The sequence below is a fragment of the Manis javanica genome, chromosome 5, assembly GCF_040802235.1.
Source record: "Manis javanica isolate MJ-LG chromosome 5, MJ_LKY, whole genome shotgun sequence".
Taxonomy (NCBI): Eukaryota; Metazoa; Chordata; class Mammalia; order Pholidota; family Manidae; genus Manis; species Manis javanica.
In genome coordinates this window covers 19,171,724-19,191,036 of record NC_133160.1, presented here as the reverse complement: position 1 = coordinate 19,191,036, position 19,313 = coordinate 19,171,724, and the positions used below count along the sequence as shown (strand labels likewise).

At 45.8% G+C, this 19,313-nt stretch overlaps 1 protein-coding gene and 1 long non-coding RNA gene across 2 annotated transcripts in view; one reads left to right on the top strand and one right to left on the bottom strand.

Moving 5' to 3' along the window:
- The first annotated feature begins 1,046 nt into the window (after nt 1-1,046).
- The window catches only part of LOC108392491 (lipopolysaccharide-binding protein-like), a 25,566-nt gene continuing 7,299 nt past the window's right edge, over nt 1,047-19,313 (top strand). Inside the window, exons 1-10 of the mRNA XM_073236617.1 lie at nt 1,047-1,281; nt 1,991-2,105; nt 4,521-4,649; nt 5,065-5,220; nt 10,439-10,502; nt 12,922-12,985; nt 14,056-14,147; nt 15,618-15,794; nt 17,666-17,725; nt 18,581-18,751. Of these exons, the coding sequence (XP_073092718.1) occupies nt 1,161-1,281; nt 1,991-2,105; nt 4,521-4,649; nt 5,065-5,220; nt 10,439-10,502; nt 12,922-12,985; nt 14,056-14,147; nt 15,618-15,794; nt 17,666-17,725; nt 18,581-18,751 (1,149 nt within the window). The 5' untranslated portion in view covers nt 1,047-1,160. The remainder of the gene's footprint in view (nt 1,282-1,990; nt 2,106-4,520; nt 4,650-5,064; nt 5,221-10,438; nt 10,503-12,921; nt 12,986-14,055; nt 14,148-15,617; nt 15,795-17,665; nt 17,726-18,580; nt 18,752-19,313) is intronic.
- Nucleotides 17,807-19,313, bottom strand: part of LOC108392478 (uncharacterized) — a 19,820-nt gene continuing 18,313 nt past the window's right edge. Inside the window, exon 10 of the long non-coding RNA XR_012131352.1 lies at nt 17,807-17,821. This is a non-coding gene — a long non-coding RNA (uncharacterized lncRNA). The remainder of the gene's footprint in view (nt 17,822-19,313) is intronic.

Here is a 19,313-nt window from a genome sequence, read left to right as displayed (position 1 = left end):
TCCTGCCACTTATCACAGAAGGATTTGATGTTGATTTGATGGGGTAGAGATAGAGACTGGGAATCTGCAGAAGAGGGAGAGAGCAAGAGTGTTCACTGTGCATCCTTCTTTATTGATTGATTTTTTTAAATCATGTGACTGTATTTTCTATTTGAAGAAAATTAAAAACTAATACAATGAAAGGATTGATTTAGCTACCATGCAGAGCTCTACTCTGCAATAAAAAGGAATGAATTACTGATACACAAAATAACATGGATTAATCTCAAGAACACAATGCGGCATGAAAGAAGCCAGTCAGTAAAGCATGAGTGCCGTTCAGTTCCATTTATATGGAGTCCTAGAACTGGCAAAATGAATTGATGGGGATACCAAGAAAATTAGTGGTTTTCTGATAGGAGGAGTGGGGAAGGAGATTGACTGGGAAGAGGCATGAAGGAGCTTCCTAGTGTGACAGAAATCTCCATTACAATGTGGTTATAAGTGTCAAGACTCATTGAAGACTGAAATGCACACTTAAAATGTGTGTATTGTATTGCACATAAATGATACCTTCATAAAGTTAATTAAAAAACAATGTAGACAAAAGAAAATCCAAACGTGTCTGGAGCTTAGAGTTGTGGTTTCCATTTGTCATATTTGTGGCCCGCCTTGAGGTGGCCTTGTGTGATCTAAGTGGAAAATAGCGGATTCCAGCAGAGGGCAGGCTCCACAGGCTGGGGTAGTGGAAAGTCTGGCTGGAGAGGTGCGTCACACCCAAGTTGTGGCGGCCTTCACTGCCAGGCTGTAAATAATGAGGAATGAATGGAGGTGTTCAGCTCGAGAGAGGTGTTTGGGGTGGGGGAGGCTCCTCTAGCAGCACTGAGCAGCAGAGCTTCAAAGAGAAAGAGGTTGGACGCTGGGGCACCACTACCCTCAGGCCAGAAATAAACCTCAAACAGTTTCACAAGCAACCTTTTCCCTATCCTGCAGTTGCTGGAAATTGAGCTGCCCCAAAGCCTTGAGTCTTCCCCGCCCTCCCTCCCAGCCAGTTCAGTTCCTCATCCGGCCCCTGGCTTTATAAGCACCTCAGCCTCAGCTGTGTCACCTTCAGTAAGGAGGCTCCTGCAAAGAAACTGATCACCTCCACCTCTGCCCAGGAAGGAGCTGAAGACAGGTTGATGGCCAGACTATACTGCATAGCTGTGGCCCTACTGCTGCTCGCAGAGGTCTCCAGGTTTGGAGAAGGGGCATCTAATCCTGGTTTTGTGGTCAGGATCACCGGAAAAGGCCTGGAATATGGTAAGGGGCGTTGGCTGGTCCTCGGGCCCCCATTGTTGCCCTCCAAAGTGGTGTGGTAAGCAGGACAGGAATCACAGGCTGGGTTCTGCCACTGTCTGGCTTCAAAGCCCTGGATGTGTCACCATCTGCACTTCAGTTTCCTCATCTTGAATATCAGAGGCTAAGGATGGGACTAGATTCAGTATTTTTCCTAGGGTGGTCTGCGGCCCATCCACATGACAATTGTTGGGACACGTATTAAAATACAGATTCTGGAGACCCACCCAAGACCTACTGAAGCTGGGCTTGAGAATCTGCACTGTTAATATACGGCCCAAGCAGTAGCGAAAGGCCTCTGGTTTGACCAGACTGCAGTAAATGATTCCTCAAAAGCTTCACTGTATTCCATCACTGCTTCCATGATCTTGTCAGATGAATAAAGAACAAGGATGGATATTTAGCTGGCACTTTCAGTTCATGATCCAATTTAATTCTCAGGCTCAGGTTGGCATTATTATTATTATTATTATTATTATTATTATTATCATCATCATCATCATTTTACAGATGGGAAAACTGAGACTTGGGGAATTTAAGGGACTTGCTTGGGATTACATGAATTATAAGTGGCAAATCCTGCATCCAATCCTATCCTTGTGATTCCAACCCAGCCACCCAACTGGGTGGGTTCCTCCCGCCGAATGAACTAACTCCCTCTATTTCCCCTCAGCCCGCCAGTATGGAGTAGCCATTCTGGAGAAGGAGCTGTCCACCATGGAGTTGCCCAATTTCTCAGGAAGTTATGAAGTTGCTTGGATTCTAACAGTGAGCTATGAATTTAACTGGTAAGGTTTCCATTCTCAGCCACAGCAGCAGCAGAGGAAGAAGAATAGGGACCTAGGACCTAGGGGAGGAGGATAAACATGGGATCATCACTTGGACTAAAAGCGAAAGGTTCATGGCCAACTCTTGGGAGCTTCTGGAAGATGTTATATGTTTCTTGAATCATCAGGTTGGGAGGAGACCCTTAGAAACCATTCCCCAGCCCCTAAATCAGTCCTGAAGAGACTAGCCCTGGACGTTTGCTCTCTTAGGAACTTCTGGCTTCTCTCCACATTGCCTGGAACCAGCTTGAGACATACCGTCCATTCCTTCAAAGCCTGTTAGGAGTCTGTAATCAAGGACCTTAAGTCTTTCCAGAATTTATTCACATTTTATATACAGACTACCTCTTGAGGACAGCATCCACGCATACCCTCAGTGAGGAATAGAGCAGAGAGCCTTTTGGTTCCTGGTAAACAGGCTCTGGTTTGCCATCTCCCTCCTGTAAGACTTAACTGACCTTGATCTCCCTCCACATTTTACACATTTAGTCTCAGAGTCCTCACCCCTATTCTCTCTCATCCATTTTTTCATTGCTTGGATTTTCCTTCTCCAGCCCCCTACATGTCCAGAATTGCTTGGATTTTCCTTCTCCAGCCCCCTACATGTCCAGAATTGCTTGGATTTTCCTTCTCCAGCCCCCTACATGTCCAGAATTGCTTGGATTTTCCTTCTCCAGCCCCCTACATGTCCAGAATTGCTTGGATTTTCCTTCTCCAGCCCCCACATGTCCAGAATAGGTCTTTTGGGATCATTTATCCATCACTGATAAAAAAAAATCCTGCATCTCAGAATCCTCCCCAGGTCTAACAAGATAATTTCCTAAAATCAGTGGACAAAGAGGAGCTATCTTAAATTTGCTCATGCAATATGCAGGCCATGGCACTTAGATGACAGTAGCCCTTCCCCAGCCCTAGAGCACCGCTTGCACCCAGTTTTCTCCACAGGCTATAGGCTACTGTGGTCAGTAAACACATCCAGACCCACTACCAACTGTGAGTTCTTCAAGGGCAGAGACTGAGTTTTGAAACTCTGTGACCCCTGTGTCTGGAGTCAGGTCTGACAGAGCAGAATCTCAATGAATGTTTGTTGAGTGAACTTAATGAGTGTTGATCTGACAAGAACCACAAACTCAAATGGCCACAGATGAGTGGGTAATGTAGATGAGTGTACCAGGAAGGGTGGTATTATCCGTCACGGCCCAGCCAGGAAAGCAGAACCCACACCAGAAACTTCAAGGAAGGGAATTTAATATAGGGAGTTTACTTTAGAGATGTTAGAAGAGCTGAAAAGCCAAATAGGGAATGGTGAAGCAACCCAAAAATCAGCAACAAAAAGTCATTAACATTAACATCCCCAGAGCTGGGCAAAGAGGAGGTGTTCACAGAATACAGGAGCCGGGGCCTCTATTCAAGAGCTGGGGATCATGTAGGAAGGGGTTGCCTGTCAGGATCTGGACCCAATGTAGGGATGTACCTACTGCCAAAGACAACTTGAGGCAGAAAGAGAAGAAGAAATATTCTGGCTTCTCCCTTTTTCCTATTATTTCATCTCCCCCTACTGCTTCCATTGGTCAATCCTAACTAGAAGCCAGTTGCAAATGATCCTGGAAAATAGAGTTTGCACTGGTCAGCCTCATAGAGCATAGGTCCAATCAAGGAAAGGACAGGGAATGGGCTTGAGAACAAAGAGGCAAATGACCAGTGAGACATTTACCTGAAGGGCACCTGCCCCATTTAAAGGGAGGCAGCTGCTACTCACCTGCAGCTGATGGATGCTACAAGGGAATATGAATGTTGCCTTTTGACTTTTTCAGCAGGTTTTTTTCCTTCACATTTTAAGTGTGAAATTTCCCAGCTTTAAAATGTGGGCAACTGATTCAAATTTTGTAAAATACGATAGGAAAAGAAAAGAAAATCTATAGCATATTTATCATACATGGCCCACAGGTCACCAGCAGGTGATCTCAGATCTAAATTGCGAGCCCTTATTTGTATCTGAAGTGGGGTGGGCAGGGAAGGCTGCTTCCTGGAGAAGCCCAGGCTCCGGCTGTGGAGCCAAGACACGTAACGCAAAGCCAGCTCACAGGGTCCTCACACTGGTGACAGTCGAGTGAGAAGGATGGACAGGAACAGCTAACGAGGGTGGGTATCAAGGAAGAAAGGAAGGTCTTGGTCTTGGAAGATTGGGGGAGGCTTCCTGGAGGAGGTAGAGCCTGCACAGACCTTGAAGGAAGTGAACGAGATGGTTTGACTGTCCTTTGTGACTTAGGTCAGTAGGTTTGGAAGAGTGTGAGAAACCAGGAGGGACTCCGAGGACTCATTCAGAGGACTCATTTGCCTCTGGTTTTTCTGGGCCTGATACTCTTCTTTCCCTAGGCTGAAGATAAAGCGCTTTGAACTCCGGGACACAGATTTGAGCTTACACCCAGGGCAGGGTGTCAGAGCTTCCCTGTCCAACAGCTACATGTCTATCAGAGGAAACTGGAAGGTGAAAAAGGCTTTCATGTGAGTAGTACGTAGGTTAGAATGTCTTGCAACTTCGGGCAAAGGCATGTTCTCCCATCCTGGTCTCCCATTTCTGGTTCTTCAACATCCGATATGTAAAGAACCTGGATCTGACTATCCCTAAGCCTGTTTCTTTTTCTGTAAAATGGAGTTAATAATAACCTACCTCATAGACTCAGTTGTGGATTAAATAAAACAACAGGTGTAAGGCATTTAGCCATGTGCCTGGCACATAGCAAATAATAAACACTTTTTAAATAAAACATTACTATTTTAGTTCATGGTAAGTTGAGGCTCAGTCAGGGTAACACTAGTTAGCAGGGAACTGGGAGACAAAACTGGATCTACATGCTTCGGCTCCTTTTCCTAGAGGTGACTGATTATTCACCATTTGCTTCTCATTTCTCCCAACCAGCACCCTAGAAGGTACTTTTGATCTGAGTGTGGATGGAATTTCCATCTCAGTTTCTCTGAACCTGGGCAAGCACCAGTCTGGGCAACCCACTGCCTCTGTGGCCCACTGCAGCAACTCCATTGGCCACGTCAGTATTGCTATCTCCGGACACCTAAGGTAAGGGACCCCCTACGCTGGCTGGAGACTGTCAGAGCTGCCTCGGCATTCAGTTCACCCAGGGGACACCCCTGATGGGGCATAAGAGCAAGAATTAAGATCCACCAAGATCAGAGGTCAGCAGACTAAGGCTGGACAGCCGAATCCAATCTGCCACCTGTTTTTGCAAATAAAGTTTCATTGAAACACAGCCACACTCATTTATTTATATTTTATCTACAGCTGTGTTAGTAATACAAAGGCATGGTTGAGTAGTTGTGACAGAGACCATATGGTGTGCGACACCAAAAATATTTACTCTCTGGCCCTTTAAGAAAAAGTTGCCTGAGTCCTGGGCAAGACTGTCTTTAAGTGCAATGTAATATTCCAAAGCCACTTGCCGGGAAGCTTGGTGACTATCAAATGATGGTAATCTCCAGGGTGACCGCTTTCTCACTTTGTTTTGGTTGGCCCTGCTTCACTCAGACACTGGCAGGAAGCAGAGGGCAACCCAAAGGCTTAACTGCTAAGAATCTCCTGAAGAGAATATTAACTGGAGTGTGAGCAGGGTTAAGGGCTCCCAAAGCACCCAGAGACAAGTGACCTCAGGGAGATAGTATCACTGCTAGGGTTAAAGGTAAGAGGGCAGGGAAGGATGTCCATAGCTTAGAAAGATCTGGAACCTGGCAGAAGAGGCCATGGGACAGGACTGTTGTAGCAAAGCCAGGAGGCATCTGGGTATAAATACTCCAGCTCTTCTCTCCTTCCTGCCTGTGCCTCCCAGTAGCCCAAACAACCAAAACCTGAGAGCAAGAGAGCTTGAATCTGTAGATGTCAGCCCCCCAGGACACAGAGAAGAGCAAAATGGAACTGGTGGGGGTGGGTGGGGACAGTGGCGAACAATAAACAGCCCATTACCTCTTCGCTGGAAATTTATTCGTTGGGTGACCATGTTGAGGGAAACAAAATGTCAACAGAAACATGGGGTCCTCTTGTCAGTTTATATTTATGTTTGGGGAAACTCAAAGACTGTTAGTTCATTTATGCAACTGACAAATATTTTCTGCACAAATATAGAGGATTTGAACTTCAGGTGCCATTTGGGAAAGGAAATTTTAGTTGAGCCTATATAGCTTCAAACCATTGTGTTGTTTTAATTGGGTGGGCATAATACCCCATTTCTCAGGAGCAAAGCCATGAAATTCTATATGGTTTTCATACCCAAAAAAAGTGGAAATGGACACAGTGGGATCAGCAAAATGTTTTAGCTATTTTGTTTCAGTGGCGATAGCTGCATATTTGGGGTACTATTGATATGGACACAGAAAATGTGAATATACATGTTCTTCACAAAAATGGGAAGTTAGTAGCTTTACTCATTCATTCAAACAAATATTTATTGATCCCCTATTATTTATCAGATCCTACAAGATGATACAAAATAGAGTCCCACCTTGCTTCAATTTATATTACAGTGGGGAAAGAAAAAATATTTTAATATAAATTGAATTACCTTCAACATAGCTGTGCTAACAGGCCCAACAGAGAGTACAGATACTATGCACATAGAAGGACTTCCCTTGCCTTTGAAGCAAGGACAGTTTCTTCAAGGAAATGACACCTGAAAGGAGCTTTGAATTCTAATGAAAGAGGAGGAGGAGAGAGCTTTTCTGGCTGAGGGAGAAGTATGTGCAAAGATCCTGAGGCATGAAAAGCCTCTGCTTTCCAGGAAGTAAAAGGAGGTCCGTGTACCTGGAGGAGGGTTGATTAATTAGAAGAACTGAAGGGAATAAGTGGAGCCAAAATCTAGCCTTTATCCTGAAGTTAGGCAACAGGAAGTCACTGGAGGATTTTAAGAAGGACAGTGATATAATTACACACAAAAAATTTTGCTTTTTTTTGAAGATTATCTTCCTCTAGAAGATAGTAGAGCAGGACAGAGTGGATGGAGGGAAACCAGAGAGGAGGCAGAGGCAGTTGTCTCGGAAAGACGAAGCCCCAGGCACTGATGGGTAGTGGAGGTAGGGAAAGAGTACTTCTAGGCATATTTAGGAGGCTGGATTGAATATGGGCGACGAGAAGAGGAATGGGTGCAGGATGACTGTATGTAGTCTGTGATGCATGGAAAGTCTCTTACTGCTTCAATCTTTTGTACTTTGACTCAGAGTTGGAAGGATACCCATAGATGTTGAAGGGGGCAGGCTATTGGGGACCCCAGCCATGGTCTCTAGGGCAGGGTATCTCAGTCCCATCCAGGGGCCAAGGTTCAACCAGGGTATGGGTCCCTGGCTTGCTCAGGGCACAGAGTCCCAGAAAATACAAAATGCTTTTTTCAGAACCCCAGCAAACACTTGCGTCCAATTTTACCACATGAATTTAATATGCATACATTTATAACACACATCACAATCAGCACACATCAAATGGTACAGAAAGTTTTATGGGAGAAAAAAATTTACCAGAAGTAATTCCACTAACTTAGTTCACTTACTTCCCGCACTGTCTTCCTCACCCCCAGGTGAGAACAGTGTCTGCAGTTGGAAGGGGCTCTTTCTAGGCAGCTTTACCTGAAGTGAATTTGACTCACACTGTGAGCTCCACAAGGTTATTCACCAATGTCCTAGCAACAGCTAACTCAGTGCTTAGCCCATGGCAGGGGCTCAGCAAACATTTGTTGAATGAATGAGTGAGTGACTAATTGCTAAACGGCCAAGTAAGCTGTTTGGTGGATGTTAGAGGCTATAAAGAATAGGCCTTACTTCCTTTTTTTTAATTGAGATATAATTAGCACACATTATATTAGTTTCAGGTATACAACACAATGATCTGGTATTTGTAGACATCACAAAATAATAAGTCTAGTTAACATCTGTCACCAGACATTGTTCTGGAATTTTTTTTTCTTGTGATGAGAAATTTTAATATATACTCTCTCAGCAACTTTCAAATATACAAATCATCACCATGCTGTGTCACATGACATCCCCATAACTTACTTATTTTCTAACTAGAAGTTTGTCCCTTTTGACCACCCTTACCCATTTTGTCCACCCCTATCCCCTGCCTCTGGCAACCACCCAGATGTTCTCTGTATCTATGAGCTTGTTTTATTTTTTGTTCTGGGGTATTTATTTTTAGCTTCACATTAAAGTGAGACCATACACTTTCTCCATCTGACATTTCACTTAGCATAATGCCCTCAAGATCTATCCATGTTGTCACCAATGGCAAGATTTCTTCCTTTTTATGGCTGAGTAATATTCTATTATATATACATATTTTCTTTATCCAGTTATCCACTGATGGACACTTAGATTGTTTCCATTTTGGGCCATTGTAAATAATGCTGCTATGAATGTGGGAGTGGAGATATCTTTTCGAGTCAGTGTCTTCATTTTCTTTGGAAAAATACCCAGAAGTGGGATTACGGAATCAGATAGTAGTTCTAGTTTTAAGTTTCTGAGGCAACTCCTTACTGTTTGCTGCCTTACTTCCCCTTCTTAAACCTCAAAAAAGTGTAAATGTTTTTGTGTGGTTAATTCATTGCATAGTTCAAAATTTCAAAAAACAAAAACAAAAGGGTGCAGAGTAAAAAAATGTCTCTCCAGTCTGGTACCCTACCAAATGGTTCTCCTCGCCGGAAGCAACCAAGGGTAACAGTGTCTTACGTATCATTCCTGAGAGAGCCCAGGCCTGCACACTTAGGTATTTTGTCCTTTTATTTTTCACACAAATGGTAGCATGCTACATACAGTATTATGTCCCTAGCTTTCCTCACTTTTTAAAATATCTTTTCAGTGAAGCATCCCCTGGATCACATTTTTTTAAGATGTCACTGATATACAACCTTATGACGGTTTCTCATAAGCAACACTGTGGTTACTACATTCACTTATGTTATCAAGTCCCCCTGCCACACACCCCATTGCAGTGAGTGTCCATCAGCATAGTAAGATGCTAGCTTTTCTTACTTAACAATGTATTTGTAAGCCCTTCCACACCAGAACACAAGAATTGCCTTTTCATAGTACTCCATTATATGCAGACAGTAAAATGTATAGTTAGTCCTCTATCGTTAGACTTTTAGTTGGGAGAGTAGGGATGGTTTCTTCCAGTCTTTTGCTATTACAAACAATGTTACCAAGGATAACCTTGTACATCATATTATTTTGCATCTGGGCAAATTGTAGGATAAATTCTTAAAATAGTGTGTGCATTCTGTAATTTAAATATACATTAAAAAATTGCCTTCCAAGAGGTTTAGCAGTTTCCACTTCCACTAGGAAGGTAGAAAGTCCGCTTCTTCACACTATCACCAGCACAGGGTACGATCAAAGATTTAGCTTTTTGCCAGTCTGAACAGTGAGAGCATCTCAGGTTTAATTAGTGTTTATCTTAAGAGCCACGTATTTCATTTTCTCTAAACAGTCTAATTCATATATATTCCTATCCTTCTTAGTCCATTTTGTACCCTTCCCAGTCTTCAAGACTTTTGACCTCTAAATTCACCAGGCTCCTTTAAGTTGCAAGTTACAAAAATTCAACTCAGATGTTTAAGCATTAAGAATGGATTTGACTGGCTCATATATATGTGAAAAGCCCATGGATGTATCCAAAGCTATGACGGGATCCAGGTGTTCGACCACTGTCACCAGGAATCTCTCTGTACCTTGGGGCTACTTCATTCTCAAGCAGAGTTCCCCACCCTTACAGTAGTAGACATGGTCACTGGAAGCTCTTGTCCTCCTCTGTTCTCAGGGCTCACTGTCTCAGCAAGTGGGAGCAGCCTTTCCTACAGCGCCAGGGAAAACTGGGGGAAAGCTCTCAGTGGGCACTGTGGGGTCACGTGCCCATCTCTGGACCAATCTTTATGGACTCTTACTAGCTGAGCCAGAGTCTAGGACAGCCGCCCCTTAGATCCAGGAATAGAGGTTGGTTTAGTCCCACTGAACCACAAAGACTAGAAATGGGGAAGGAGTGGGTTTTAAGGAAGGAAAAGGATGCCGGAGAGGCTAAAATCACAGATATACATAATTAACACCCCAACCGTGATTTAGCCTCTCCCACTTCCATTTCTGATTCAGGAGAATACTATGGGTCACCTTCCCTTGGACTAAACTCATCTGGCTGGGTGCCTTCTTGGGTTAACATGGGGAAAGATCAGGTCCATGGGTGCCCCACCTGTTGTGAATCCTAATTAATCACAAAGTAGATCCTGACCCTCTACTCTTTTCTCCAGCTGGATCCTGAAACTCTTCCATGAAAAAATCGAAAACAATGTCAAAAATATCTTGGAACAAAAGGTAAACAGAAGAATAAGTAGATCTGTAGTTAGCACAAGTAGCTTAGCACAAGTATGCTCAGAAACGACCTTGTCTCTTAAGTACACTGTCATTTGAATTTCCTTAGCAAGTCCTTGAAGTGAAAAGGCAAACTTCAAGGCTTTCTCAGGTTTGTACGACCACATATGCTGAATGGAACTGACAGAGTGTTTGATATCTAGCTGTAGATAATATTAGAGTTATGGAGAAGTGACTTTAGATCCTTCCCTCACACCATACACAAAAAGCAACTCCAGATGGTCTACAGATTTAAATGCCTAAAGAGATCTAAAACTTTAAAGGAGAAAAACTAGGATGGCTTTCTCACCTTGAGTGGAGGAAACCATTTATTAAATAAGACTTCCCCACCAAAACAAAGGCACCATACTGAGAATAGCAGTGGGGTTTGCCCTCCGTGTCTCCCGTCTCTGGAAAAAGCCTTGGTCTTGGAGGCAAAGAGGTGCCTCTTCCATTTGCCCTCCGTGTATCCTTGGCAAGTGGATGCCTTCCACCCCCAGAACCTCAGTCTCTTTCTTCATTTATAAAATGGGAACAATGGCCCCTATCTTGAAGGGGGATGGCAAGGATTTGCTTAGATAACCAGAGAGAGAGCCGGGTACAAGGGATGTGTTCAGAGCACTTGACATTATTACCACCACAGAATCATTTCTCAACTGGGTTTCATCTCCTTGAATCTTTACTTTTGAGCCCTGCAGACAATTAGGGTTTAAATCCCAGCTCTGCCACTTTGCGGACCATGATGCCTCAGTGACTGGCTTAATCTGTCTGACCCTTAATGATTCTTGTCTATTAAAAGGAATAATCATAGCATCTACTTTGCAGGGCTGTTGTGAGGCCCGTATAACATATACACAAGCACTCACTGGTGCCTGGTACAGAGCGAGAGCTGGGTAAATGGGGCGAGGTGATTTTCTTTGCCACGTGTGCTCCCAGTAGTCTTGTGCAGCAGCAGGCAAGTTGTGCTCTCTGCCCTACAAATACAGGAAACATGGCCCACAAAACCCTGGTACCATGTGTCCAGGGATGAATGGGGCCGGTGCTAGAGGCTGAGCCCAAGAAATGGACAGTTTCAGGGGATATGGTCACTGGCTTCAGCCTCCAAAGGGCCATGATTGCCAAGCTCCACAGAGAGAGGACCTCTGACCGAGGGACATGGGGTGGACGGATTCAGGCCCCAGAAGGGTGGGCTGCCTGGGTAGCACCCCTTGTACCCACTGTTCCAGGAGAGGCCAAGCCAGGCCCACCTGACACAGGCTACGGTGGCTTGGAGTTTGCACAAAACAAAGGTTCTCAAAGTGGAGAAACTTCCTCCAAATGGAGAGTTGTTTTAAGTGATGTGAAGCCTCCATATTAAACTATGCAGAATGATAGAATGAACAAGCGATTCCCTCTATAGTCTTTCTCATTCTTCTTCATGTCAAAGGGGAAACCTCAGCCTGGGGTTAATATACTGTAACACTTTTGTTTAACAATAAAGAGGCTTTATTTAATAGGCAACAGTATCTAGCCAGACTTCCAGAGAGTTTTTTCAATCCCTTGTATTCTTTGTCCCTGTTATATCCTGTTTATGCCAAGGGATACTAGTTTTCCCTTGACATGAGTGATTACCAAGTGTCCGGTGTAATACAATTTTTAAATGGCCATATGGTATAAAGAAAATATTAAGTAAGTTAGTAAGTGGGAAAGGCAAAGTCACAGGGATAGTGTAGGAATAGCTGAAGTTAAGAAATCACAAAACTAGAGACTTCTGAGATCTCCCAAACTGGAATTCCTGACTTGTTGAGAACATTCCTGGCTGACAGGAATATAATGCTCCAAACAACCTTCTTTCTGGCTTTGCTTTAGGGCCATCTGGTGGCCCCAGTCAGTACTGCCTGCAGGCCCGGCACCATGCTCCTTAGGATCCCTTATTCCCAGATGGCCAGGCATCTGAGCAGGAAGAGGCAAGGGGGCTGGGGAATGGGGCAACGGGGCCTCTGATGCCACAGCTCCCTCTTGTACCTAGAAGCTCTCTGCTTTATCTCCTCTGCTCTCTAATAGATGCAGTTTTGTACTGCACTTCTTTCCACTTAGCTGCCAAGACACTGAATGGAGGGCAGTTGACAGTAGAGCAGTGCCAGCCTGACTGCCATCTACTTTTAATGTGAGTTCCAGGGCAGTTAGGAATTTAAGCTGGCCCACCTGTGTGACAGTCCAGCCCCAATGGGACAGTGACCAAGTGCTGTGCGTTGTGGGGGTAGTGCTCTCTGCTCCCTTTCATCATATGCCTACCTATAGGGTGGGATATAAGCCCCAGTCCCTGGAGTGGTGGGAGGGAGGGGGCAGGGGCATTGCCAGGTGGAGGGAGGACTCACCGGGCTTTCTCATCCACTTTCGACAGATCTGCGAAATGGTCAGGAAGTCAACAGTCTCATACCTGGAGCCCTATCTGCGGACTCTGCCAGGTTTGGAGTCCCCCTCACTTCTCTGGGTGCCAACAGGTGCCATGGCGCCCAGTTACCCAGGAGCCATCACCATCATCTCCCAAGGGCCCTGGGAGAATCTTCCCCCATTGAGTACCTCTCCATCCACCAGAGTCGGATATGGGATGACCACCTCTCTTGGGGGTCTGTTCTCTGGGGGTGGGGGAAAGTGACCAGGACGGTGACTCAGAAACCTGCTGGGAGTATGAGGAGGGCAGAAGATGACAAATATGTAGCCGAATCAGGTGTTGGCTCTGTACTGTCTGCTTCAACAAAACAGAAGAGCTCTGAGCTGCATGTGCAGTGCTGGGGTGGGGCCCTGCCAGCCCTGCCCCTCTGGCTGCCACAGGACCTTTCACATCACACATCAGGTCAGGACCCCTCTTCTTGAAATCCACCAGAGACTCCTCTGGCTCAGAGTACAGAGCCAAGCTGCCGTGACAAGGCCTTGCATGGTCTGGTAACTTGCCCAGACACAGGTCCCTGTAGCTCCTCTAATAGACGATGCTCCGTACTCTGCAAGATCTTCGTAGATGTCATTCCCTCAGTCAGGAATGCCCCTTCTCCACATTCACCCCCTCACCCATCAACACCTACTCCTACTTCAGATCTCAGCTTGAGCAACACCTCTTCTCACCCCCTGCCCAAATCAAGTTTCCAACCTTCACTTTACTTTACCCCGTTATATGGCTGGTGTCATCCTATGGATATATCCACCTAACAGTTGCAATTGTACATTTACTTAATTATCTTTTTCTCCTTCTGGACAGTCAGTCCATGAGGACAGGGACTTTGACTCACTCAGCTGTTCATCAGCCCCTTGCATTGTGCCTGGCATGTAGCAGGTGCTCAATAAATACTGAATGAATGAATGAGTGAATACATGCATAAATAAACCACTCTTAGTGACTGAAGGTACCATGGGTCAGCCCCAGGCCCATTTCCATTCAACAGTCTATGTGAAAGGAACTCCCTGAAATTGTGCAGTGCACAATTTGCACAACTGTGTTTGGCTACCCTGTTCATAGCACTGTCTCTTTCCTGTTCCACAGTTACATTGATGATTGACCAGGTTGCTGGTATTGACTACAGTTTAGTAGGAGCTCCCCAGGTAACCTCTCAATTCCTGGACACATCCTTCAAGGTAAGGGGCTATGGAGAAAGGGCCTTACTTAGAGCTGAGGGCCGGCAGAAAATTAGCTCTGCATCCCAGAATGCACTCCCTACCCCACTTCTCCAGACATTTGCCTGTCAGTATACATGCCTGGTCAGTGCCCACAATGGGCAGATGTGGTACTCAGCACTGCAGAGCAAAACCTAAGACAAAGTCTCGGAACCAACACAGTAAATCTGTCTGGAGTCCAAATCCTGGCTCTACCACTTATGTACTGCGGAATCTTGTGAGAATTACTTAACCTCTCTGAGCCTTTTTTGAATTGGAATAGTAATAGCCTTATCTTATAAAGTTGCTGTAGGAGTTAAGTTAGATGCATTTGAAGTGCTCAGCAAGGCCTGGCACGTAAAACTTGTATAAGGTAACACTGCTGTTACTACCCTCCTGACCCACAGAGTAGACTAAAGAATGGCTCCCTAGAATGTCCGTGTTCTAATCCTTGGAATCTGTAAATGTTACTTTACATGGCAAAACAGACTTTGCACACATCATTAGATTAAGGATCTTGAGAAGGGGAGATTATCCTGGGCTAATGGGCCAGGCTCACTGTAATCACAGGGGTCCTTATAAAAGGGAGGCAAGAGATAATGGACAGAAGGCAACGTGATGATGGAAGCAAGAGGCTGAAGTGCAGCGAGGGACCACAAGCCAAGGAGAGCAGGTGGCCCCTAGAAGGTAGAAAAACAAGGAAGCAGACTTGCCTTTGGAGCCTCTAGGGGTGCAGGCTGGTGACATTGTAAGTGTAGGCTTCTGACCACCAGAAATGTAAGGGAATAAATCTGGGTGGTTTCAAGCCACTAAGATGATGGGTATTTGTTACAGCAGGGATAGGAAACTCTACGGTGCCCTTTCATTCCTGTCTCTTCCACAACTCCCCTGTCGGTTGAGCCACCCCCCTTCAATGTTATTTATTTAACCATCACTTATTTGCTTCTTACTATGTGCCAGACACTGTCCTAAGTATCTGTACAAATACTAACTTACTGAAGATTCATGCTACCTCTACGAAGTAAGAACCATCATCATCATCCTCATTTTATAGGTGAAGAGTTGAGGCACAAGCAAGTTGGAGACTTGCCCAAGACCCCAGAGCTAGTGAGTGACAGGCCAGGATTCAAACCTACACAGTCAAGCTCTGCAGTTCATGCTCTTTGCTACCGGGCTGTGCTTCCTGTCCTATCCCCGCCTGGGAGAACACAGGACATGACATACCTCCACACCCAAAGGAATGACTCTCTAATGGGGGAGTTCAGGCAGCTGTCTGGGCCTGGTTGTTGTGGGCCCAGAAGGAATCTTTCAGGACCCCTGACCCCACATTTGGGAGAGGATCTACCACCACCCAGGATACAGAAGGCCTCCCCCAGACAGGATTTAAACCCTTCTGCCTGATACCCTCTCAGGTACAAACCTTGGAAGGCTGATAAGTTCTTCTGTCTCCAGGGTGAATTCTTTGGCCAAAGCCTGCACTCCCCAGTCCTCTTCGATGCTCCGCCCATCAGGATGCCCCAGAAATATGACCACATGATCTACTTTGCAGTCTCTGAATATGTCTTCAACACAGCCAGCCAGGTTTATTACCAGGCTGGGCGCATGAACTTTACCATAAAAAATGAACATGTAAGTAAGGGAGGGAGGAGGCTGGGGGTTCCAGGAGAAAGCCTCAAATGGGCTGTAGGCCCACTGTGGGTGTTTCAGGGAGCCAGGGAAAGAATGTGGAATTTGGAGCCTGCCAAATATGGGTTCAGAGCCAGGCTGTGCCTCAGTTTCCCTATTTGTCCATGTGAATCCTAACAGTGTCTGTTCCCTGGTGATTATATGAGAGATGTGCCTGATGCACAATACCTATTAGCTATTATTGGTAGTACTTTTACAAAATAAGAGTCACATCTGGTGTGTGATGTCATACGAGGTCGTCTGAGCAGCAGATGCCAAGACAGCAGTAGGCCTGGGGGAGATGAGGGAATGCCCAGGAAGGAGAAACGAGGGAAGAGGGAGTGGGGGAGCCCTCAGGCTGTAGGGCCGCTCTGACGCCTGTGCTGCAGAGGGGGAGGGCCGGCAGGCTGGGCAGGCAAAGTCCTGCTGTGCAGCTCTGAGAAGTCTTGGCTAAGCGGGTGAGGAGCCACAGAGCAAAGCTTGCTTCTTAGAGGAGCATCATCTGGGGCAGAAACTTGAGAGTCTGGCTCCAGCTTAAAATCCAACATGATCTTCCAGGCCAACCACCACCTGTAAGTCACGCCAGACCAAACTTGGTGCGTGGCCAGGGCTTGTCAGTCCCTGGAGGGAGCTGCGGTCAGGGACTCCAGGGCCTACCTCCACCTCCACCCCATCTTATGCACAGGTGCTGTATCAGCCTAGACATTTCCGTTTGGAGGCCTCCCGAAGGACTGGGGGGGATTCTGTTCAGGTGGCTCTGCGGAGACTCCTTACTGAGGGCCTCGAAGAGAGTTTTCTCCAGCCTATTCAATACTCAGTACTTTTGTACTCTGGGCCCTTCCCCTCCCCTCCAGTCCTCCCCCTGGGTCCATAAAACAGCAGGAGCCTTTTTGTTCAGGGCTCCCTTGGCAATAAGGTCCCTCACCTGTGCTGGTACATTGGACCCTGCAGGTACCATGCCACTGGGGAAAAAGGAACACTGTGGGGGCCAGCACCCTGTCCTGTTTGGCCTCTTGCTTCTGCTACTGCAGTCAGTGCACACAGGCTTACTTCTAAGTTTCAGTTTGGGTCATTGTCTTCATTAACCATCTCAAATCTTATCTGTGATCTGACAAAATTCTCCAGCTCTACCACCCCGGATGTGCTCAGTCAGGGGCTGGGAGCTGTCTGGGGCAGTGTGGCCTCGTCATGAATGGTGCAGCGCCTGAATGTGAGGCAGCAGGGGCTGTCACTAACTGCGCTCCTCCAGCTGATCCCCTTGAAAGGAGGTCCGAGCAGTGCACCTCCCAGCCAAGCTCTAAGATAAGTGTTATAGGAGTGGCCCACGTGAAGAGTGAGGGTGTTGAGGGAGGAGAGATCAAGACAGGTGCAGGCAGGGCTCATCAGGCTGAAAATCAGCAAGTCAAAGGTGTGGGTACAGAATAGCACCGTGAGAAATGGCTAGACAAGGAGTTAGGGGGAGGTCATATCTGAAGTACATTGAATCCAGATGGTGGTGGTTATCAGCTCTTGCTGGCACTTTAGGGCAACATCCTGAGAAATAATAATTAACAATAACAGAAACAGACATTTATTAGTACTTACTATGTTCCAGGCACTGCACTTAGCATTTCACTCATTTTTCTCTCATTTAATCCTCACACACCCTGTACAGTGAATGCTATTATCATCACCCCCGTTTTCAGCTGCAGAACCTAACAAAGCTTGCCAAGGAGCAGTCAGCTAAGGAATGACGGAAGCAGTATGTGAAGCCAGGCTGTCTGACCGCCAGGGCCACACCTCTAAGTACTGTCGCCTCCTGCTTCTCAAGTAGCTTCCTGCTTCTTTTGTTGCAGATTCCCTTGGACTCTCCAGTCCACTTGCACACCAGCTCATTCCAGGCCATTGTTCCTCAGGTAAGACCTCTGCCCACTCATCAGAGGACAGGACTAGCCAAATGTGAAGATTGTATCTGGACACTGATGAACGGTGCATAGATTCTCTCCAAACAGCTTATGTAGTAGAACAGTGGATAAAGATAAAAGTTATTAAGTTAATCTTTTTGTACAAAATTCCTGGCATTCTCTGACACCTTGTGGCATAAAGACACAGGATCTAGATTCAGACTGCCTGTGTTTGAATCCTGGGTCTGTCATTTTCCCTCTTTGGAACTCAATCTTCTTGGGCCTCAGTTTCTTTACTTATCAAATGGAAATGACAATAGTACCTACCTCACTTGCTGGAGGATCACATAAAGATAACAGGATTCACCCAGTGAAAATATGCAGGATCCTTCCAGGGCACAAATGGGAGCATATTAATCAGGCTAATAATCTGGGACTAAGCCAATAATCAATATGCATTTGATGCTTACATAGGGCATAGCTGACAAATGGCAGAAGCAGAATGGAGAAGAGCACACAGCCTCCCCTCTCTTGAACCAGGCAGTTCAGTGCCAGCCCCAGACTGCATACTAGTCAACACGAGCTGCGTAGGAGGCAGTATGGTGGCCATCACTGTTATGGGAGCATGTCTACTGGGGTGTCTCACCCATCCCAGACACTTTATTTGTGTGCCCTTCCTACCACAACAGGCATCTATTGGCAGGGAATGCAGAAAAATACAATTCCCTCCATCCTGAGATATTTCTACTCCTGGTTTGGGCCTTTGGAAATTTGAGTCTTGGGGATCTGCCCATCTGGCCTTCCCTGATACAGGTCAGGGTTCCTCTGGGTCTTGTCATCCCCTGAGTCTCTGCATTCTTTCTCCAGCTGACCAGGTTGTACCCCAATATGGAGCTTGAGCTTGAGGTGTCACCCGAATCAGCTCCGTTCCTGATGTTCATCCCTGGAAATGTGACCCTCATGCCAGTGGTAGACATCCAGGCCTTTGTCCTCCTGCCCAACCCCTCGGACCGCAAGCCCCTCTTCCAGCTCAGGGTGGTAAGTCTGATCCCGGGCAGGGCAGCAAAGGGGACGCACCATGCTTTCCATGAGTGTAAGGCCCTCCCTCAGCTGAAGGACTGGGAGACTACACAGCTGATAGGTGCTGGCAGCTAGTTATTTCTGCCAGAGGTCTGAGTGGACCTTGCATTCCTGACCTGAACTTCCACACTTCCCAAGAGTGTAGTTAATCAAATCATACACTGTCATATTTGCAAGAAATCCTAAAAATCTTTCACTCCAGCTAAGTTGGAAGATTTTAGCTTTCTTAGTGTTACATATGCTATAAAAATTTGCTTTATTTAAGTATAACCCTATTTAAATTGTTGTAAGTAAGAATCAAATTCCCTTTTTAAAGAAGGTATAAAATTTAAAGAACTATTACAATGGCAATATTCTCCAAATTGGTTTACAGATTCAACGCAGTCCCTATCAAAATCCCAGCTGGCATTTTTGCCAGCTAACAAGGTGATCTTAAAATTCATACGTAAATTCAAGGGACCCAGAGAGCCAAAACAATCTTGAAAAAGAAAAACAGAGTTGTAAAACTCATACTGCCCTA